The sequence below is a fragment of the Schistocerca cancellata genome, chromosome 4 (genome assembly GCF_023864275.1).
Source record: "Schistocerca cancellata isolate TAMUIC-IGC-003103 chromosome 4, iqSchCanc2.1, whole genome shotgun sequence".
NCBI classification, from domain to species: domain Eukaryota; kingdom Metazoa; phylum Arthropoda; class Insecta; order Orthoptera; family Acrididae; genus Schistocerca; species Schistocerca cancellata.
The window spans coordinates 60,486,724-60,511,286 of record NC_064629.1 but is presented as its reverse complement, the minus strand read 5'-3'; the positions used below and the strand labels follow the sequence as shown (position 1 = coordinate 60,511,286).

The following is a 24,563-nucleotide window of genomic DNA, read 5'->3' as shown; positions in this document are numbered from 1 at the left end:
TTAAGTTTATCTAGTAGGAGAGGCAGCCTTAGATCATCAAGAGAAAAAAAGAAGTCACTGTTTAATATCCATAACTGATCCTAGGAAGATGTAATACTGAGAGGATGTTGCACAAAATAAGCCCACCCAAAAAGTCTCTAAAAGAAACCTATCTTCTGTTTCTTAAGTGGACAGCTTTGTATAATCAATTCTGTTAACTTTTAAATTGTGTTATATTTTTGAAATGATTGATTTAATAAAAATAAACAAATCAGGATTTTCCTTGCTCATTTTATCTTGTTAAATTTTAGTTATTTACTACAATTTTTGGAAATAAATGATTCACTGAACTTTAGCAACAATATGTTAAATACACACATCAAAAAAAGTTTTGCATCACCCCAGCTCCCAGAACTCCTGAAGACAGATGTTGACTGTGGATATTGTATCACAGACACAGTCACTTTGACTGTTCAGAGATGTCACTAACCCCGCCCAAAGATGTAAACAATCATGAATGAGCAGCACCTATTAGATGGAGAGGGTCTAACAGCTGACCAGTTCCAGTCATTCCACCAGGAAGGAGGTACATGGCTTGTGTTATCTGTAGTACAACCGTGCCTAGAAGGTCAGTGGTGCAGTTTGATTGTGTCTGCATTGTTACTTTGTGTCAGGAAGGGCCCTCTACAAGGGCAGTGTCCAGGCATCACAGAATGAACCAAAGCGATGTTGTTCGGACATGGAGGAGATACAGAGAGACAGGAACTGCCGATAACATCCCCTGCTCAGGTCGCCCATAGGCTACTACTGCATTGGATGACCGCTACCTATGGATTATGGCTCAGAGGAACCCTGTCAGCAATGCCACCATGTTGAACAATGCTTTTCGTGCAGCCACAGGATGTTGTGTGACAACTCAAACTGTGTGCAATAGGCTCCATGATGCACAACTTCACTCCTGATGTCCACAGCGAGGTCCATCTTTGCAACCACAACACCATGCAGCATGGTACAGATGGGCCCAGCAACATGCCGAATGGACCGCTCTGGACTGACATCACCTTCTCTTCACCAATGAGTGTCGCATATGCATTCAGCCAGACAATTGTCAGAGACGTGTTTGGAGGCAACCCAGTCAGGCTGAATGTCTTAGACACACTGTCCAGCAAGTGCAGCAAGGTGGAGGTTCCCTACTGTTTTGGGGTGGCATTATGTGGGGCCAATTTACGCAGCTGCTGGTCATGGGATGCGCTGCAATGGCTGTACAGTACATGGAGGCCACCCTCTGACCGATAGTGCAACCATATCAGCAGCATATTGGCAAGGCATTCATCTTCAAGGATGACAATTCATGGCCCCATCACACACATCTTGTGAATGACTTCATTCAGGATAATGACACTGCTTGACTAGTGTGGGCAGCATGTTCTCCAGACATGAACCCTACTGAACATACCTGGGATAGATTGAAAAGAGCTGTTTATGGACAGTGTGAACCACCATCCACTCTGAGTGATCTATGCCAAATCTTCATTGAGTGGGACAATCTGGACCAACATTGCCTTGATGAACTTGTGGATAGTATGCCATGACAAATACAGGCATGCATCAATGCAAGAGGACATTCTGCTGGGTATTAGAGATACCAGTGTGTACAGCAATCTGGACCACCACATCTGGAGGTCTCACTGTATGGTGGTACAACATGCAATGTGTGGTTTTCATGAGCAATGAAAAGGGCAGAAATGATGTCTACATTGATCTCTATTCCAATTTTCTGTACAAGTTCTGGAACTCTTGGAACTGAGGTGATGCAAAACTTTTTTTGATGTGTGTATAAGGGGCATCAAATGAAAATGAGACACATGGAATCAAATAAGTAAACTGTTTGTTGCTTTACAAGTAATCTGTGTAACTGTTAATACAAATATCCCACTGTGACAAGATACTTAATAGCTTCCCAGAAAAATATTTGCCCTTGTCTACAGGACTATGATTGTGCCCAGGCATCCACCTCTTCATCCACAGTAAACAATAGCCATGAATGTCTTTCTTCAGGGCTCCAAAAATATGGAAATCGTATTGGGAGAGATCAAGACCCTATTGAGGATGTGAAAGGGCTTCCCTGCAAAACGTCTTCAGTATACCTGAATCAGCCTTGCCAACACGTGGTTTGTTGGTTTACCATGAGACATAGATACTAAAGAAAATATTATGTTACAATTACCAGCTATCTATCAACTTATCAGAGATTAATGTGTCAAAAAAGATAAAAAAAGTGGGCCAGTTTACCCCATCTGATGGTACCTTATGTCTGTTCAAGGAGGACAATCTATGCTCATCAATGGCCACAGAAATGGTGCTAACAGGAAAGATGAAAGAGATAGTGTGGGTTGTGACACAAAAACGAGACAGAAGAAAATGCTATAACAGCTTGAACACTCTGTGGATGCTAATTGACATCTTGCAAGCTGCAAGGTCCTTCAGATTATTTTAGCACTCTACTCAACACTCAACTTAAAAAATAACATTTAACAGACATATATTTATTCTTTAACCTACAAATGATGCAGTTCACAGACAGTATCTTGCCCCTTATTCCTCGTATTACTTATAGATAACAAAATGGCCAGTGTAGTAAAAGTCTCCAAAATACAATATAAATGTGCTGTCTTAACCACAAATCTTATAAAATAAAGTGTTCTATTATTTAAGTCTCTTTATAAAGCATATACAACCCAATAGCCCTACTGAATGGGTGAAATAGCAAAATTCCTAATTTTACTCTGTTTATTTGCAGCCCACACGTTAACTATCTCTAAAAATTACAGTCAAAACAATGACAAAAAATTCTTAAATAAAAATGTGGCATGTTGTCAGTGTCTCTCAGTAGTGGCTTACTGGCAGAAACACAAAGCAGTTACAGAACTTACAATCTGGTGAGGCAATGAGACACGGCACAGTCCAGTGCAACATATGTTGGGTGTCAGCAGCAACGTGTATGTTAGGGGTGTAGACATTGTTGAGGAGGGTGTGGCCCCCTGCATTGAAGCCAGAGCCTTGGGCTGAGTAAGCACAAATGGGGTGTTCTGTTGAATGGGCAGCAGATGGAACACAGCTGCAAATTGTTGTCAAGACTGTACAGGCCTGACAAGTGAAATAGGTTAGCCACACAACCACAGATGGCAATGAGGTGATGCTGTCCACGTGAGGGTGGCATCATGCTGGACACTGTAGGCCACTCAAATGGGTGGCAGCAAACAGTATGGCATGGTGTTGCAGACTAGCTGCAGAAATAGGTAGGCAGACAGCTTGGCCATTAGTCCAGTGTAGACTTGGCAACACAATCAGCAGGGCCAACAGCTGATGGACAAGCAATATAAGATTGTTATTTGCTGACAACTGAACATGCACTCTTTTAGTGAGGATATGACCCCATATATGATTCAGTATTGAAATACTTGATACATGCTCTGTAACACTACACAGTGCATTGTACTTTAGTTAGTCTAGGGGTATATCCCCTCTTAAGTTGCAGACAGACACAACTGAAAGACACTCACACATTAACTTTCGGTCACAGCCTTCGTCAGAAAGGGGTACACATGCATATTCATTCCTTTTTCTGACGAAGGCTGTGACCAAAAGCTAATAAGTAAATGTCTTTTAGTTGTACCTGTCTTCAACTTAACATGACATCTTTACAGAAAGTAGCAATCTATCTTTCTCCTTATATTAATGATATTCCAACCTGGAGTTTCCATTGTTTGATATACAACCTTTTTACTATGACAGTTTTCTCTATGTATTTTGACTTGGAAATTGGACATTTGTTGGGTTTTAGTGGAAAATTTTCATCAAAATTAACTTTAAGGGTATGGAACATAGAACTAAATGCATTATTTGGTGCCAGTTGTTCAAATACTTGGCGCCAATCTATAGAAGAAGCTATATTTTTAAAAGTATATAAACTTTTCTTTGTAATAACCTTATCTGTCAACACTTAATTTGAATGCCAGCTTGGAATTTTTTTGTGTATTCACAAAGTTAGTTCATAAATTCATGATCACTGCACTATGACATGCAAACTTAGGGTCAACTACACTTACTTCATAGTCACAACTATTTAGATTTGTGACGGTTGTGTCAAGGCAAAGAATTTCTCTTATTTGTAGATGATTCACTGCAAATAGTTCATAACTGTTTATTAACTTCATAAAAGCTCTCTCTTTATCAACATATTTCCTGATATGAATACTGAAGTCTCCATATAAGGCAAATTTTGTTCCTAAGTGCACTAGATGACACAGACAGCTTTTCAGTTCTTTGACAGAATTTTCAAAATTGGCATCTGGGAAAAGATACGCAGAAACAACAATAAAGCTGGCATGTAGCAGCCTCAATGCAGCCAATTATAGGTCCGAGTCTATACAGAACAAGCTGCTTAAGTCAATTTTATTAGCACTGAGTTTACTGTTTGGATACACAGACATGCCACTATGGATAGCAGTTTCTCTACACTATGCATTTGTCATTCCCAAACATATAATGCATCTGTAGTGTCTTGTTTCTGGTTGGGCTAGTAAGTGTTCACATATGCATAATACACTGGGTCTTACTTTGTTGACAAAGAATGATAATGTATTAAGTTTCATCCTAAGGCACTGCACATTTGCACTGACTACAAATAAGCTTGCATATTTTTCAATGGTGTCATTGGAATGTTCTTGGCACTGCACATTTGCACTGACTACAAATAAGCTTGCATATTTTTCAATGGTGTCATTGGAATGTTCTTGGTCTTGGAGAGTTCATTGCACTGGAGCACTGGGCATCCTACAAAATAAAAACATCTTGTCAATATGTTCTTCAGACAGACATTATTACACATTATTTTATCCCTTAGATTGAACTCAACATCGGTCTTATCACTGTTATTTAGTTATTTCATTTCAGTTTTTCTACTGTAAAACAGGTATGACTGGGTAAAGTGTTTCATAAAAAGTTTGTTACAGTTTCAGGCACTTAACATATGACTAGAATTTTCCCAGAAGTTCTAACAGATCTACCACTAGGAACTGACTGAAAATTTATGTACAATTCAGGCATGGGCCAACATATGGATGCATGAGTGGCCTTTACATTTTCTTAACAAGTTTTACAGGAGTTTCTTTTGTAACGTGAATGTGATAATACTATTTTTTCCAATTAAAGTTCATATCAACTTAGACACTAGACACCCAGAAATTTATAACCTTTTGTGTATTTTTTATAGCAGAAAACTGGTGAGGTGTGCCTCTTTTTATGTTGAAAGGAGCCTATTTCTACTAACCCAAGCAATGGTGTTCATAAACTCAAAATTTCCATTCTCATTTATTGCTTCTTCTCTTGGTTAAAGTCAGAAAAATTGGATGCAAGCATGTACAAGTGGTGAAGTAGATCTGACAATGCATTCATATAGATGGAACTTTTGTTTCTTAATCTCACTGATTGCTACCATTATGCTTGAATGATAAGTATGATTTTTAAAACTATATTTGATGGCTATGTTGATCACTGATAGTACAATGAGAACAATTCACAACAGGGGAGTACTAAACTGTTTGACTTGGGGATGATTTAGTGAGAACCACTCATGCACAGCAAAGAACAGCCAAGAACAACAGACCATAACATTACTTTGCAACAGATTATATAATCACTGAGTTCACAGAGAACCTGGAGGACAGGATACTGAGGTGATGGCCCAGGGTGGATAAAAAGGAAAAGAAGAAATCATTTCCCTGCTTTTGACAAGATCAATGTGTAGTTTATTTAATCTCTAACTCCTATAGGTTCTCTGTGCACTATACGTAAGTATTACCATACACAGCCATATCAACTTCATTTAGATTCCACAACCCTTAATAAAGTCTGATGAAAAAAATAGGGAGAAAGGAAAAATAAAAAAAATTCCTATTTAACTATTTGTTTCATGCACAGAGAAATTCCATTTTTAATTTCACCTCATAGAGTTGACATTAGATTTTTAATGTGAATTACTTGGGGTATGAGTGACTTGCCCTTTCCTTTTAACCTTCTCCAACTTATCCTCTTATCTTGCTCTCTTCCATACTGAAGGACTTAATAGTCCCAAAAGGTAGGGTACTGTCATGTACCTTTATATGTGCCTGACAGAACTATTTTCTGCCTCCTGAAGGTAATTTCTGACAAGTCATCATAATTTTATAGGTTTCCAGAGTGATTGTTTTTCTTTTGATATAGTTTATTTCAGACAAAAGGGGAGAATGATATTATTTAAATTATAGCATCCATTGTCATTTCTGTAGAGACTCTGATGCTTCAAATGATCCAAGGTCTCCTTGTTATTTTCCAATATCGCCCCTTATTTATATATTTAATTTCTTTATTGATGTTCTCTTAAGGCATATGGTGAGCTGTTTAAAAAAGTCAATGCAAGTGAAACAAAGTACATAATAAGTACTTTTAATTATAGGTTAATTATGTAAACATCTCATCTTCTTCTTGCACCTGTTTTATATTTCCCATTTTTGTTGTTGTTTTTACATTTTACTATTTACTTCAATCAGTCTCTTCCACAAAACATTTTACTATTTCTAAACATTGTGTGTTCCTTAGTTTTCCTTTTCTTTTCTCTCTCCTCCTTATTGTCTCTCCTCTTCCTCTTCATTGCCTTCCTCTTCTTCATGTGTTTTCCATGGTTTGTCTACAGATCTTCCCAAACTACTTTCCTACCACAACATGTGAAAGTTTTCATACTTTTCCCTTCTCTCTCATGGCCTTATGTGAGGATATAACCTGTTCTATTGTCTTGCAGCTTTTCTGTCTCTGTTCCAATCAATCTTCCACCGTGTTTTCTTTTCACTCCCTCACTCTCTCATTCTTGTTACTCACATTAATTATGTAGTTTCTTCAGAAGGGAGAGAAACAATGAATTTTATTATACACTGCACTGAGGTCACTGTTCATAATTGTGTCTGATGCAGTAATGTATAAAAATATTACTTTGTGTTATATCAATTTTTTGTATGTTTCATACTTCTGTTTCAGCAACATTTGACTCAAGATGTGAATGGAATGAATTCTGGAAAATGCTAATTCTTGATGACACTCCAGCCTTCACCTCACAACTCATCCAAATTATTCTTAGCCAGCATGGCTGAATTACCTGTATCTTTTTACTTGATAAAGTTATCATGAATGTGATGTAACACTTTTGAATGTGGCTCACAGCCATTTAGATTCCCTTACTGAGATATGACTGGTTTGTGAGATAAATTCAATTAATGTGTTCTTCCAGTGATAAAAAGTACTTAGAGGCACATGTCACTGTGGATGATTATATCATATCTGGCATATCACCTAAGATTTATCATGTATTACAAAATATGCATTGACTCCCTAAAAGTACAAACTGAATATTTTTGCATTTCTTACTTTAATAACTAAAATGTAATCCTAGATAGAGAATAAGAACTAAATCTTAAATGATTCTTATACATTTGTTTCATGAAAACATAAAATGATATTAAATTAGAATTTTATAAGGAGTTTGATTTAAGATGTAATTGATGAAAATAGGTAGTTTCAAAAATGTAATTTATAATCTTGAAAAGCCTTTAAGTATTACAACAGACTAAAATCAATTAATGTCATGAGAAATAAGAAATAGGAGTCATGTCTTTTGGGGGTGCTAGAATGCAAAAAAGAATAGTGAGACGAGATGCTATAAAATATTTAAGTTTCATTATTTTCTTAAAACAGGTGCTTCTTTGCAACACATATAATGACAAAACATTTAATAAACAGGAAATATTTTAGCCTATCATACAAAAGACAACAAATGATACATCCTGTTGCTCAGAGGGTATTTTTGGTGAATTTTTAAGCTAAACTGTACCGTAAATTTTCCTGAGATTTGCTAGCTAGTGTAGCCACCCTGCTCAATCAACTGACAGCTATCACTAATAAACACAGATTTATATTGTGCTACTGGATAATTTTTAACACTCCAGTTGTCTATGATGTGTCTGCCTGCTAGCTTATGTCAACAAACAGAATTATAACACAATAGGGCAACATTCACATACAGGTTGTTGCAATACTTCCTCTATTCCTGTTAGTTTCTTCTCTTGTTAAAGAATTTTGATACCATATTCAACTAAAGAGAGTATCAGATACTCATCACACTGATGTTCTGGATACATTTTACAGTGATGATATTTTCAGGTTCATTTAACACTTGTTCATGGATGACAAAATTCTGTATTTATTCCTTAAAGGAACTGTTTTTCTTTTTAAAATATGGCATTCACATATTGTTTAGCTGTTTTATTTAGATTTTTCCAAAGCATGTAGCCACTAGTGTAGCATATTTGAAACAGCCAGTTTCAGACATTCACTGGATTCATTGGTCAATTATAGTTTGATGTTACTTTTTTAAATATCTAGCTGCTTCTTTTAAATACACAACAGACATGCACTCAGCAAGATGAAATTCCTACCTCTGAGAAACTATAAAAAGACTGAACTAGAATTTCAGTGTAATGTATCACCTGTTTCTGAGTTCCATAATATACATGCCCCTTTCAGAATTAAAGGGAATCCATTCATTCTCATATTATAAAGGTGTACATAAATTCAGGAAACTGTTTAAATGATTTATTGTGTGACCATTACAGATTGCAGCTGTACAGCATTGTGAAGGGAAACACTGGAACCAAAACTTGAGAGTAGCTGCCTGCATGTTAAGAGAATTCTTTTAGTATTAAGACTGAAGCCAGATGTTGCTTTCAAAGTTTCATCCTTGGGCTCTGGTGCAGCACATGGTGAAAGTGATACATATATCAGATTGTTTGGGTTACCACATAGTGAATAATCATACAAAGTCACGTCTTATGATTGTAGTGACCATTTAATGATTTCTCTTTCTTTTTTGTGGCATATCTAATCCCTTGTTTGATACATCCATATTCAGGCATGTATGTAGTTTGACATGTAAATATGGTGAAATCTCTTCCTATTCCTGGAAGAAGATTTTATAAGAATGCTCTTAAACCTGAGGCATTAGCCAACATCACATAATAATAATATCCCATGACAGGGACTGCAATGTATACAGTTTAAATCTAAAATATTTCATCTGAGTGTGCACAAAAAACATTTACCTATTGTACTAATACCCCAAGACTTTGTGCACTTTTCTTTTATACCAAATTTGATAGTTATACATCAGTGCTCCACAACTGCGAAATGTCACTTTCTCATACAAAATTTAATTTCTTATAGTGACACTCTCATCCTATGTTATTTTTAATTTATAATAAAATTCAAATAATATATTTCATGATGATTATTATCTTATTCATTAGGAACATTCAGTCAGATCTCAATTATCTGTTAATCCAGAGATTTACACACCCTTCTTTAGGGTATTTGAATTTCACAAGGCACTTGAAAAAAATAGTTTCTGGTCTCATTTGAAATGTCATTCTTAAATCTAATGAAAATTGCCAATAACATGGTAGTGTTGAAGACTGTGATATTTCTATGAGCACCATACTCATCTGGTGAAGTCTTCATCATAAAATGATGAGTATGTCATTCATCCTGAAGTCAAAGTTTTTCAACAGTACTCTGCTGGTTGCAACCTTGAGAGCTTTTAATCAGCAGTAATTGCCAGGGAGGTTTAATTCACATGCCATTCTCATATTTACTTTGAACTCTTCATCTTGGGATTAAAATGTACTCTTTTGTAATGCTAATATAAATTTGATTTTCTAGTTGGAGGTTTGTTCTCATCCTACAACTAAACTTTTAATGGATGCCTAATGTAAAATTGTTTTTATCACATTTCGGTATGAAGAAATTTTTCTCACTATCATGTCAGTATGTCTGTTACTAATACTTACTATAAGCACATGACATAAATACAAGAACTGAGAAAATATACTAACTTTTAGATTTTCTCTTCAGATTGAAGTGTACATGAAATCTCTATAACCAGTAGGTCATGCAATATTAACAATTTGCATGTTTGCGCTTCACAGAATTTACTAATTAATGTGTTTACAGGCTTAACACACCCAATACACTCTGTTCAGTAAGCCATGCAGTGGTTACTGCATTGTGGATAAGTGTGTCAGTAATTCTTATAACAGTGACAGGCTCTGTTTGTGTAGTAATTTTTGCACTATACATAAACAGAATGAATATAGTAAAATGCTTTACAGGTCATACATCTGCTGCAGTATAGGCCTAACCTTGAATTACTGGGTACATTTTGAAAAAGTATATTTTATAATCCTCAGTGTTCTGGCTAAACAAACTTGGAAAAGTGTGCTCTAAAATGTATACCATAAGAACTACGAGCACTTAATCCTCAATACTATGAAACAAATTTCTTCTTCTGCAAGCTCTCTACTTTTCATATTTTGGGAGGATATAGTATGGACCTAAACAAGAATAAACTGTCTGGTAAGAATATTGGCTTTAAAGTGTGTACCTTAAATGCTATGTGCACTTACTCAATAGAAGAAGTGTGTTCCACAGTATCGCAGATGAACAAGTGCTCACAGCTCTTAGCGTATGCACTTTAGAGCCCGTGTTTACTGTACATGTTTTTCTTGTTTTGGTCCATATTACTTCCTCCCAAAATATGGAAAGCAGAGAGCTTGCTATAGAAGAGATTTGTTTCACGGTATTGGAGATGAAGAATGGCTCATAACTCTTAAGATATACATTTTGGAGCCCATTTTTACTGAGACTTTTTTGCTTCTAGTATTGTGTACATTCAACTGTATTCATTTATGCCATTCATTATGTTATGCCCAGTATAAGACATTAAATCAAAATAGCATTTTAGTTCAAAGAAATGTATGCTCCAAATCTTAGTAGGTTAGTAATAACAGTTCAATAATGTCTCTCGGACACTTCATTTTATTTGAGATGTCTGTCATCATCATCAGCCATTTGCCATCAACTGTTGGGCAAAGACCATTTACAGACAGCTCCACATATCACTGTTTTTAGTCTCTGATATTCAGATATGTCCTACCTATTTCCTGATATCTTCTACACCCTACATTATTTTTTTCATCTCACTGTAGTTTTATTTTTAGACTTGGTTTACTCAGCTCACAATTCTTTATGGATTCCTTCTCTTACTATGTGTCTGTTTCTATCGTCCACACAGTTTTCAACAGTCTCACTCCTATTTGCCCTCCAGAAGCATTGGTACTGCATGAATCACTAACATTTCCCCCTTTTCTGTTCCATTTGCAAATGCATGGGAAGAAATTTAGATTTTTTGATTTCATAAGACAAATGTGTGAGAAAGAAACATTTTTCATGACTCTTTGTGGAGTGCATGGTTTTGGAACTGTAACAGCAATTGATTTCATGATGAACTACAATTGTATTGTAGATTCTGCTTCTGGATTTGGAAGAGTATTTCCATGACATGCTTACACTTACTGAATGAATCAGTGACAAAATATGTTCACTTTTTGAATCATCTGTGACTTATCTATTAGTTCTACTTGCTGAGAGTGACTGACTGGCAATACCAAAGAATCTGGTGCTGTAAACTACCTCCATCATGAGTGAATTACATTGCCTTAGGTTTCTTGCACTGAATCTTAAGCTGATATCTGATTTTACTGTAATAAGTGGTTATTCAATTTTAAAGTGGTCCATATGCAACCCCCTAAATATTTAATGGGTGAACTGTTTCCAATAATTGGTTGGCAATCATATAGTCACATAATGAGTCTTCCTAGAGTCTGTTTGTTGATATTGCCTCTTTGTTTATCTTGTGCAGTAATTGTCAATCCATGCATCAAGTGTCAATCCTCTGTATGTCATTGTGCAATTCACTGAGATTTTTATATGTTGTGGCTTCCTTATATGCAACAGCATCATTTGCAAACAGCTTGATGAAACCTTATAACTTTATTCCCTTGGCTATTTCCAAGTATCATGGACAGTAATGGTCCTTTAATTGTCTTTTGATGTATGTGCTGAAATTGATTTGAAATCCAAACATTTATCCCTTTCAAGAATAATGTAGTGGTCATGAAGGATGCTTAAAGCCATTTTCTAAGTTTGTCCAATTTATTTTCATTAGGTGATAATCCCAAACTGTATGAAATGCATGTCAGAAAACAAGAATTATGGTACCCATCACGCACACTTTTCCAATGCATATTGCACAATATTCTTGAATATTATCCATTGATATTCCACATTTTTGGCCTCAGATATGAGTGTGAAAAATGTTCAAATGTGTGTGAATTCCCAAGGGGCCAAACTGCTGAGGTCATCAGTCCCTAGACTTACACACTACTTAAACTAACTTATGCTAAGAACAACACATATACCCATGCTTGAGGGAGGACTTCAACCTCCGGCAGGAGGTGCCGTGCAATCTGTGACATGGCACCTCAAACTGCCCGGCCACTCCGTACAGCAGAGATTAATGTTTCATGCTCTCTGCTATGGTAATAATGAATCTGTTTGTTGTCACACCTGCCAAACATAAATATTTTCCGCCTTCCTTTATATTCTTTTAACACTTGCTATTTGTGGAATGAAAACCTAATGATCACTGAGTTCCTCTTCTGTGTTACATGAGCCAAAAAGTTAGCTTCCCAATGGTAAATGTTATTATCAGAGGTCAGTTATTTAACTAACTGCTCAGAGTAATTTTTGGATAAGACATTTTTTCCCATATCACATGAATTCCTGTCTGTCAACCTGTTTGTATCATGTGAGTTTCCCAGTCTGTATCTGGTAAGTCAAAATCTCCTCCTGTTACTGTAACACTGTCAGGAAATTTACAAGCTGCATTCTACAACTTTTATTCAAAACTCTCTGCCTCAAGGTTTCCTGTGGTAGGTGATATGCAAAAGCATCTAGTTACTTAGTTTGACACACATTTGATGTTTATCTCCTTCCCAATTACATAGCATCAGAATTTGTTATAATGTCACTAGATATGATGAATTCTTTATGTCAATAAATACACTGACACTTGGTGTGCAACCAACCTTTGTAGTATATATTAAAATCAAAATTTAGTATTTCATTGCTGTTTACTTTTGGTTACAACCAGCTTTTTGGTCCTACTACTACTGGACCACTATGACTGTTATAGGGCAAGACTATTTCTGAACCTTACCCGATCAAACCAGGAGTTAAATAACACCATATTAACATTTTTAATGCAACCAGGGAAGAGAGAAGGTAGAGAGTAATTATCATACTACCCTTTACAAAACTCAGGCTGAAAAACACAAGAGGAAAATCAAAGAAAATTAAAAATGAAATGAAAATTTAAAGCCACTGTGCAAATGAATCTTGTATGTTATGCATAATAACTAAGAAAACAAAGGAAGATTGGATTTTAGTAGTTCTTTCAGATTCATGTCATTAAAACAGAGACTTGCTCACCTAAACAACATGAATATTGAAGTTTTTCAAGGCCTAGTTAAAGGAACATTTCTGAAAGCCATCTGAAGTGCTTTAAAGAAGACAAACGATTATAAATACAACCAGAGAGGGATCTGAACTGCACTTCTCCAGAATATGATTCTTGTGTGTTGTAATAACAAATAATCATAGAGGAAAACATTCAGTATCAATATAGAATCCAGGAGCAAAACAGGAGAGTACTGGTGTGATAATTCCTTTTGCCAGTATCATGATCCATATCATTTAAAACATAAAGACTCTGCCTCATAGTGACTATCAAATATTTCAAAGACATCCCTATTATCTGTTCAATTTCAAGCTATATCAGATGCACTGATGATTCATAACTGTGATCAACTCTCCACCTATTCCATCCACCATTGCTTAAGGAGAAGAATTTAGCTGAAATTTTCTACTTTGCTTTTAATTTCACTTAATACAGACAAAAGAACCTGTATATTGGCTTCACATAGAAAAGATATTTTTTCATACATACATTGTACTCATTAATAGTTTCTTGTAACATTATAAATGGGTATTTCAATGTTTAACTATATGTAGTGTTGATGGATATTTAAGTATCAATATTCACCAAAGATCCTATGAGTAATTCTTACCATGTTATCATGAAAGTGACCTCAGTTTCATTTTACTCTTAGACATGATTACTGTTTTTCTTATTTAAAACCTGTATGACTATATTGAGCAGTATGGTAACATGGTGGAAGAAATAGTGTGCAAGTGCCGCATTACAACAAAAATGTGAACACTTTAGCCAGTGATCAGACTTCATAACTGGAAAGGAACTTTTATTACAAACTTGTCATAACTTGACCTCATACAAAGCCACAGAATAGCAGTTTGATGATGATATGTTTGTGACACACCTGATGCATTGATTGCGATTTCAGAGCATTCATCATTGTATTATTGTTGGTAACTGATTTTTTTGTAATTGTATGGTGCTTACTTTTTGAGATAGCCTTGTATCATGACCCTCTCTAGGATATAGTCATGTTCAACATCTTTATAAAGTTCTTCATATACATTACAGATGGAATTCAGAAGCTGTGCCCCAAATGAAAAGCAATGAGCAAGTGGTTGTGAGACTGGATTGAAATATGAGAGTAGTGAATTTCAGATATTCATCACTCCAATCTAATAAAATCTAGATTTTCCACAGTTGTATTTGATGTTGTATTTCTGAGCCTGGTGTTGTCTGAAATGGCTTTTTGCAGTCTGAGCCTGATGTTTTCTATGATTACCTCATTCTTGTCAAGGTGATAAACCATAACCTTTCTTTCTTCTTCAAATGAGTAGCTAATCCTTAAGAATTCTAAAGACCACAATAATTTGCATTCAGCCTTCATTCCTTTATAATGTTTCCAAAAATGTAATCAAATTACTCATTACTTCTTTGTTTCCTGTCATAAGATATTGCTTGTGATTTATAAATTGTCTTGATTTCTCTAACATAGTGTAAAGATGGTCATCCAGACTTTGGGTGAGGGGGCTCAGGAGCAATCTAATAAAAGAAAAATGTTTCTAATTTTGGGAACAGGTAATACAAAAATAACAATATAGTCAGTAAAAGTGTCAGTCTATTCTGTTGTTATTGATATTTATTACATGGGTTTCATTGGACTACTCTATATCAGTTATGCAATGGGTTATGCAAGTTGTTGTTGTTGTAATACAATTCAGTTCAATAATAATTCAGTAAGATAATACAAGGAGTATTGTAATTTATTATTACAGGAAGGCTGTTTTTCTCTTCTATCTGCTCAATACTGTTTCATTCTTTCAGACATTTTCTTTCTCTCTTCATCTGAATCCACTCCTCTTGTAGTACTTTTATTGATCTCCATTTGTAGGCAGGCTTCTATATCTTTTCTCTGTTTTGTTCTTGAGGTCATCTACTGTAATTTGTTGTTTCCCTATGTCTTGCTTAATTTCTGTGATTCATTTAATGTTGCTCTTACTGTTCTTCAATTTTTTTTATTATTGTCTTACCGTATGAATACGTCTTCTGTTGTTCTCATCAGAGGTCCAAAAAATGAGATATGTTTCTTCATGATTGTGCTCATTAGTTATTCTATTTTCTTCTGTACTGTTTCATTTGGAGCTATTTTCCAATGCACATTTACTTGATATTGTTGATTTATGCATGTCCTCATAATTTATCTTTCTGTCTTTAGTATTTTGTCAATTTCTGCTGTATTAGTTGTCTTGAAATAGTTTAGTGCATATGTAATTGCTGTTTGTGTAGCTGTTTTATAATGTTTTAATTTTGCAGCTACTGATATGCTTTTTTTAATGTTTCATCTGTATGGGACAACATTATGAGGGCTGTGACTGTAGATAAATACATATAAAATAGTTTCTGCATCAGTCACTTGTAACTGATGCATGTTTAATTTTTAGACTTCTTTGTTGTATGCATCTTTGGTAATGTAATTTCCTTTGTTCAGTATTTTTTATTCTCTTTCACCATTTTGGTTTCTCATTTACATTTTATGATATGATTTTCGCTGAATATTTAAATTTGTTAACAATTTTGATTTCCTATTCTTCTAAGGTAATTTTATTTGCAAGTGGTGGGTCAGTAACATAATCTATGTCTTTTCAAATGATATTCTAAGGCCAACTTTCTATGCTATTTCTTGTAGCGATTTAACCTATTGTCTGGTTTCTTAAAGGTTGTTGCTAGGACGGCAAGGTCATCAACAAGTCCCAAGCAGTTTAAACCTATATCATTTTTTGCACTTCCAGTTGTTATGGTATTTGCATTATCCTTGTACTGTTCTCATGCTATGTATTTCAGTGTGCAGCTGAACAATAATAGTGATAGACAGTCATCTTGTCTTAAGCCTGTTTTTATGAGGAATGGTTCAGAAATTTCTCCTCTATGTTAATCTTCTTTTGAGGAGGGCAGGGAGCACACACAGATGCACATCACATCACTTGAGCACATTTTATTTTTACTGAATACACTACACATGTATGGACTGAATCTCACCAATTTCAATACATTACAAGGAAGTAAATATGTCAAAAAACACACAAGAGGAAGACAATCCACATCAGTGACACCCCTCCCCCCTGTTCCATGACCCCAATTAACTGCCGATGGGTTTTCAGCTTCACATTGTTGACTGCCTTTGTCACACAATCAGAAACATTCTTCTCACTTCCAATGTATTCCAAACTTATGTTGTTGGCTTCCACCTCCTCTTGCACAAAGAAGATCTTCACAACCATATGTCTAGTCCTTTCAGAAGCCTCACGATTTTCAGTGAGTTTCTTCGCACCTTGATTGTCAATGAAAATCTTCATGGGGTGGTGCAGAAAACAATCTTCACCAATTTCACCGAGAAGACTCTTCATCAACTTTGCTTCTCTTACATTTTCACTCAGTGAAACAAACTCTGCTTCAACAGTGCTTAGTGCCACATGTCACTGTTTCCTGCTGCTCCAACTAACAGCTGCACCCCCAAATACTGTCAAATATCCACTATAGGATTTATGGTGGCTTGGATCAGCTCCCCAATCTGAATCAGTATACATCACAATTTTCTCACTAGTCTTACAGAAAACAAGTGCATCATTCATTGTACCACATAAATAGCGTAGTGTATGCCTGACAGTACGCCCGTGTTCCTCACTTGGATTGTTGCTGAACTGGCTCAAGTATGTCTCTGGGTATGCTAAATCTGGCCTTGTACCTGTTGCCAAGTAAAGGAGGCTTCCAACTGCAATCCTGTAACTTGTTGCCTCATGTTCGGTGGGTATGTCTTCATTTGTTGAATTTTGCAGCTTTAAATTGATGATGAGTGGAGTTTGCACAGGTATGCAGTTTTCCATTTGAAACTTCTTTAATATTTCTTTAGCATATGCTGACTGGTCTAAAACCAGGGTGCCATCTTCCCTCATAATTCATATTGATTGTACATGCTGTGCAACTCTGAGATCCCTTACTTCAAATTCAGCGCTTAAGATATCTTTCATATGTCAGTTTTGTCTCCGTACAACATTATATCATCTGCATATGCAGTTACTGTGAGTTCATGTTGTATAGCATAGTAAACAGATGGATCAGCTACTGATTGCAGCATCCATTGCTTGTGCAGGAACTCATAGAGTGTTTTGTTCCATCTCCTGCCTGATTGATGCAACCCGTAGATGCACGTTTCTAGTTTGCAGATCCACTCACCATTGATCTCGTATGCAACTGAATTTTCTTCTTAGTTTGTCAGTGGCATCAATGAAACCCATAGGTAGGACCTCCTGTCTCATGTCAGCCATCAAAAATGCCGCAACAACATCTAAATGGTGAACGTTCCAGTATTGTTCAACTGCCGTTCCCATCAGAAGTCACATACTTTTCATTTTTACTACTGGACTGTAACTTTTGTCAAAATCTATGCCTGGTCTTTGCTCATTTCCTAAAGCTAACACTCATGCTCTGTGCCTAGCAATTCTTCCATTTTCATCATATTTCCGTTTGAAGACACATTTTGTTCACATTGTTTTTGTGTTGTTGGTACGTGGTAGAAATGTTCAGGTTCAGTTTTGCAGTAGATTTTCCATTTCTTCTAACATCAGTTCTTGCCATTTGTTTCTATCTTTAGTTGATATGGCTTACTGTACACTTCGTGGATCATTTTCTCTTGGTGTACTCTCATTCTCTATTGCATATACCTTCTTCTTTTCTTTTGTCTCATAGTCTATGGTGGACTGACTCGTCATCCAGAACATGTTCTGTAGTTATAATTTATTTCAGATTCTTGAAGTTGACACTTATTATCCTCTGTTGTGGGGTAAATGCTTTCAGCACTCTCATCCTTGTCAGCACTCTCCTTCTCAATGTCAGTGTTTTTGGAAGGCATGCATGGTTCCATAGTTTCACTTCACTCAATTTCAGGCACCTCTTCTGTTTCCATAATATCCACATTCTGTAATGCCTCTTCATCACCTGTGATGTTAGTGGTCTTCAGGTCAATCACCTTTGCGACACTTTTGTTGCTCAGTTTTGCAGGAAAGAGTATTTCATCAAATATCACATATCTGGCAATAGTTATATTTCCTGTCTCTGGATGCCACAGTCTGTAGGCCTTCGTGGTTTCTGAGTATCCAATGATTACATGAGGCTGTCCTTTCGGTTCAAATTTGCCATGCTGGTTTTTCATTTTTGTTGAATCACAATGTCTGAATAATCGCAGATGATCAATTTTTGGTTCCCATCCATGCCAATGTTTGTAGGGACTTTCTCCATCATTTGCTGTTGTTGGACATCTATTTTGCAAGTAATGTGCTGTATCTATTCCTTCATCTCAGAAATTTTGTGGCAATCCACTCTCTAACAACATACATTGAAAAATAAGTTAAAGAGTTTGGTTGAACTGTTCTACCACACCGTTTTGTTGAGGTGTGCCAGGGTCAGCCAACTGCCTCTGAATACCTTCTTTTAACAAGTATGTTTTGAATTCTTTACTCAAATATTTGCCTCCATTGCCTGAACGTAAGGTTTGCATTCTTTTCTATTGACAATTTTCTGCATAAGCTTTATATACTTTAAATGATTGAAACGCTTCACTTTTGGCTTTTAGTAAATATATCACTGCATATCTCGAGTAATCATCAATAAATGTGACAATATATTTTGCTCCACCAAGTGACTGTGAGCCAGACACACACATTACATCACTGTGTATCAAACATAGTAGTTCATTTGTTCTGTTTACAGTCAGTTTAGGGAAAGGCTTAGCTTTCATCTTGCCTTTGATGCACACACTACACATTTCATTTATCTGGTCATCAGCTTGTTCAAGAGTAATTCCAATGCATTTGACTTGTTTCTTTGCCTTTTTGACATGAATGTGGCCTAGCCTTTGGTACCACAAATCCAGTTCCCGATTAGTGCTAAGATTTGCAGAATGGTCACGTCCACTCACTGAAGAACTGGAGCTGTCTTCACAAAAGTAATACAGATTGCCTTTTCTTGGTCCTTTTGCAATTATTATTTCCCCACATTGTTTCATTATTCAAGCTTCATTTTTTGTTAATGATACCAACATTCCTTTATCAGTAGCCTGAGGGACTGATATCAAATTACACATGATGCCTGGGGTGTAAAAGTGTTGTGCAAGTCAACAGTTCATCCTCCACATTCTTCTGAGAAGTATATGCACACAACGCTAAAGCCAGAACTCAACAAATATCCACCACCAGCTACCTTTACTGATTCTTCACGTTCGGTGAAAGTGATGAATTTATCCCATTGGTAAGTCATGTGGTCTATTGCTCCACTGTCCAGAATCCACACATCGTTTCTTTTGTTTTCATGGAAAGTGGTGTACATCACATGTGAATACACAACAGTCTCCAACAAGGTCGCACTTAATTGCCTTGTAGCATGACGTTTCATGTTATTGTGTTTCACTGTCAGTAATGCACTTTTGCTGGTGGTTAACATAAAAGAATTTGAAGATGTCCTTTCTCTGGTTTACTTCTTTGTCATTTGAAACATTATCACCAAATTGTGGACAGTCTCTTCCAATGTGTCTGTACTCCTGACAACGAAAACATCGTGGACCACAGTCATATGTTTTCTCTTGACTGCTGTGACTGTTACCACACTGGTCATTTCCGCGGCCTCATCCCCTTTGAATACTCCCACAACAGTTCATTAGTTGTGGTTGTCCTCTTCTGAATGCAGAAACTTTTAATGCTCTCGCTTCAGTTTCACATTTCATGTTTGTAAGTCATCTTTCTTCTTCTAAAAGATGGCTTTTGAACTTCTTAAGTGAGAAATCTGACTCATCACATCGCATACTTCTTGTAAAAGTCTTGTACTCTACGGTAGACCCATCAAGGTATGGACAGCTGCTTGCTTGTCTGATAATTCAATGCCAGAACAGCAAACTTTGAACAGAAGTGCATCGCGTCTTGTAAGGTAATCCAACATCAGTTCATCTGCTTTCTTTTTGATGTTCACGTATTCCTTTAACGCAAGCATTCCATCCCAAATGAAAATGTGTGTGGGAATCTTTCAGCGCATTTCATATCTCTTTTGCTGTTTTGCAGTCTTGTATATAGTCAAGTGAATTATCATCTACTGTTGTTAGTATAATACCCATTGCCCTTTCATTTGTTTTCCATTCAGACACTGTGGGTGTATTGCCCATGCCAGGATCAACAACACACCAACACTGTTTGCTTATGAGGATCCCTGTAATTCTTTGTGACCAGTGATGGTAATTATCTGCATTCAACAGTTCAATGTTATGCTTGTCCACCATGTTAGGGTTTTAAATATATCATGCAGTAAAGAAAGACTTTCCATTCATAATTTTCTGCTTATTTTCAAGGAATTCAGTCATGCCTATCACTTTCACACTGATTTCGTAATTTTGCTTACAAATCCTCTTCGCTATCCACAAAAGGGAAAAGTTTTCAGTACTCATAGTTTCTGAGCAGTTCGAACATTTCTACAGCTTGTTTTCATTGAGATATCACCTTCACTCCCTGTCGCTGTAGACCGGTGATCCTGGACCCATTACCTGTTAATCTTCTTTTGAGGAGGGCAGGGAGCACACACAGATGCACATCACATCACTTTAGTACATTTCATTTTTACTGAATACACTACACATGGACGGACTGAATCCCACCAATTTCTATATATTACAAGGAAGTGAACATGTCAAAGAACACACAAGAGGAAGACAGTCCACATCACTGACACTCTAAACTTCAATCTAGATTTGGCGTTCGTTACAGTAGGCTCTATTTGTTTAATTAGTTTTTGATGGAGTCTTAGATTCCTTAAAATTTTTAATTAGAACATCTATGGAGGCAGTCTTGGAAAGTTGGAGGGTCTAATTTGTTAGGTTCAGTTTTTCTTTGGTTATATACATTGATTTGTAAGAGTTCTTTGGGTTCTTCAGAATTCAAAAGTTTATTAATTGCTTTTGCCATGATTTCAATAATTTCTTTGTTACTGTGGACCATTCTTCCATCTTCATCTTTCACTACTAGCATAGGGGCTCATACTGGTGTAGTTGTTTCCCAAAGATTTCTGTAGTAGCTCCTGGAATTCATTTTGTGGTAATTATCTTCTATAGAGTTGATTATGACATTATGGAAACCTCTCCTGATTCTCCTGTTTTGTGTGATTTTTTCCTTAAATTTTTGATGTTCATGGCACTTCCTTCTGTCTATGAAACTTTAATCATGCTTGATGTTTCTCATCATGTGATTTGTCACATTCTGGTGTCCATCATGCATGGTTTTTTTTGTACCATCTGTTAATTTTATGGTTTTTAATTACCAGATGTGGGGCATACCTGCCTTGGTTTTATTAGTTTTCCTCTGTCTTTCTTTAATGGAGTGAATTTGATTTTAATTTTATTTATGTACTGATCTGAGCCTGTGTTTCTTCCTCAATACTTAAACATTGTAGATTTCCTTACGAAAATTTTTGTCTATACAGACATGGTCTAGCTGCCAATCCCTCTTTCTCCAATCTGGATGTTTCCATATTTTAAGTTTATTTGGCTTTGTCTTGAACTATGTTGATTTAGATAAAAGATTTGTGTTCTCTGCAGAGTTCTACAAATCTTTGACCATTCTTGTTTGTAAAGTTATGTGGACTCCATTTTCCAATTATATATTCATATTTCCTCTCTTTCCCCAGCTAAACATTGAAGTCTCCCAATAAGATTTTTGCATTCCTTTTATTTCCTCTGCTCACAATTTGTTTGAGAAGATCCAAAAATTTATCTACCACACCCTTTGTTTTTGTTAGAATTTTTTTTTCATTTGCAGAAACATGAGCATTTATAACTGTGTAAGTTTTATTCCTTGTTTTAAAAGTTAGAGTTGTAATTCCTAGTGATATTGCTTGAAAATCAGTTGTTGCATCTATTATTTTTATTTTCCATATGAATCCTGTTCCAAAGTGGGCACATTGCTCTAGAACCCTCTGTTCTGATTTCACATTATGAATTCTGTATCTTTGTAATTCGAGTGGGCTTTTATCATATTTCTAATTTCTTGGAGCCCCATTATTAAATATTTTTGTTTATTCAATTCATCTGTGAAACCCTTTAGTTTCCCAGTATTAAGTGGTGAGTTTATGTAGTTCATTGCTACATAATTTATTTTCTTATGTTGAATCTTGTTTTTGTGTGTTTTTGTGTATTTGAGTGACTGCAAATACTACTACACATAGCTCTTTTCTAACTGGCTATCCACTGAATTCTATGTAGCTTTTACCTGTCTTTTTGGGCATGGTGGTGGTATCTTTTTCCTAAAAAACCTTTTCATGTTTGACTGTCAAAGGTAATTAATTCTAATTGGAGCAGGCTTCAATTTATAACTATGGTTGTTAATCACAGAGGGTGTATTTGGTCCATAAGAGCTATTTTCCTTCGCTCAGGTCCACCAGTAAGCCAGTGAGGATCCCACTACCTGCCTTGCTGGACATGCCATGTAGAAACATGACATCTCCTCCTGCCATGACAGTGCAGTAGGTTTGTGATTTATTCTGTATTATGTAAAGCATCAAAATTATTTAGAGTACAGTGATTAATAACAACTTTATCACTTTTAGTAATATTTTTTCAAACAAAGAAGGTTTCTTCTGTCGGCCATCTGAAACAGCTATGGGTTGCGACAGCAGCACACATCTGCTTAATAACTGGAAGTTCAGATGGAATCGTGCTTGGTTGGTATTCCAGGAATTCAGTGAAGTGGGTCAACTGATGTCTACCATCTCTCTGCCATCCTCCCCCTGTTGTATGCTATACTTTCTCCATTCCTCACAGTACTGTACACAACATCATACTTGTTGTTGGTCACACAGTGATATCTTTGTTATCAACAAATGAGAATAGACATATTCTCCTATATACATTCACTGACAAAAAAATAAAGCATCTAGAAGAAGAGGACAAAGTGAAATAAAATATCATGCACTGATAGGTTATGTGGTTTTATTTCAGTGAATACAAAATTAAGTTAAACAAACTATGAAATTGTACAAACACACTGCTGGTCCCTTATCATAAGATGGTGCATCCCTTGGTTATAGATGTATGCACTGATTTGTTTGCTCATTACATGTGCTCCAGAGATATATTGGTAAAACAGTTGTTGTAACTAGCCTTTGTTATCCTGGATACAGACACTAGAATGAATTTGATGTTTGACTTGACCCACACAAGTCCTATCATACACAAGTCTGCGATACTGTTGGCATAGGTAGAACTGCAGCATAATGCAGCTGGCCCATAGCAACACACACCATATGAGGACAATTGTTATAGATAACACATGAGGCTGCTGGATTTCTGTGATGTGACTTGGGAGGTAAGAGTTATTGGTCTCATAATGTACATAATCTAAATAATTTGTGTTTTAACCCTATTCAATGAGCATGCATAATTAAGCAGCATGTACTTCCATGGCAGTCCTAAAGAGGTCACAAAATGTTACAAATGGTGCAGCAAGCCCTGCCCTGTGTTCCAAACAGCCTCATACAAGCTGACGCACCAGGCCTTGGCCACACTCATGCTTATGTGACTAATGTGTCTTCACTGTCAGACTGTAACTTAACGTACTCCTGCGTTAAGTGTGTTTGTGCTGATTATTATTTTATTCAATGTCTTGGTGTATCATTTCATGTGGAAGCAGAATAAAAGTTGGTTGGTGGGAATGCTGATATTGTGTTGTGTAATGCTACAATAATTTGATTCAAGTATGGAAGTCACATCCAGAAATTTCTAGTGGAACTTCACCATAAATCAGTAAAATGAGTGCTAATAACAATATAAATTTGTGATGAAGTTCCACTAGAAATATTTTGATATGTCTCTAGTACTCAAATCAAATGATTTAGTTTACATACATTATTCTAGAGGACTGATGACCTCAGATGTTAAGTCCCATGTGCTCAGAGGCATTTGAACCATTTTTGAACCATCTTCCAACATGGCAGTCCATGTCCTCATGTGGTATGTTGCTATTAACAACTTGCATTATGTTGAGGTACTCCCCATGGCAACAAGATCCCCAATTTGTCTTCA

The 24,563-nt window shown here is 36.1% G+C and overlaps 1 protein-coding gene across 1 annotated transcript in view; it reads left to right on the top strand.

Annotated features, from left to right (window-relative positions):
* Positions 1-7,462, top strand: part of LOC126184854 (protein piccolo-like) — a 173,531-nt gene extending 166,069 nt beyond the window's left edge. The window contains exon 7 of the mRNA XM_049927461.1: positions 7,051-7,462. Coding sequence (XP_049783418.1) covers positions 7,051-7,060 — 10 coding nt within the window. The 3' untranslated portion in view covers positions 7,061-7,462. The remainder of the gene's footprint in view (positions 1-7,050) is intronic.
* The last annotated feature ends 17,101 nt before the right edge of the window (positions 7,463-24,563 follow it).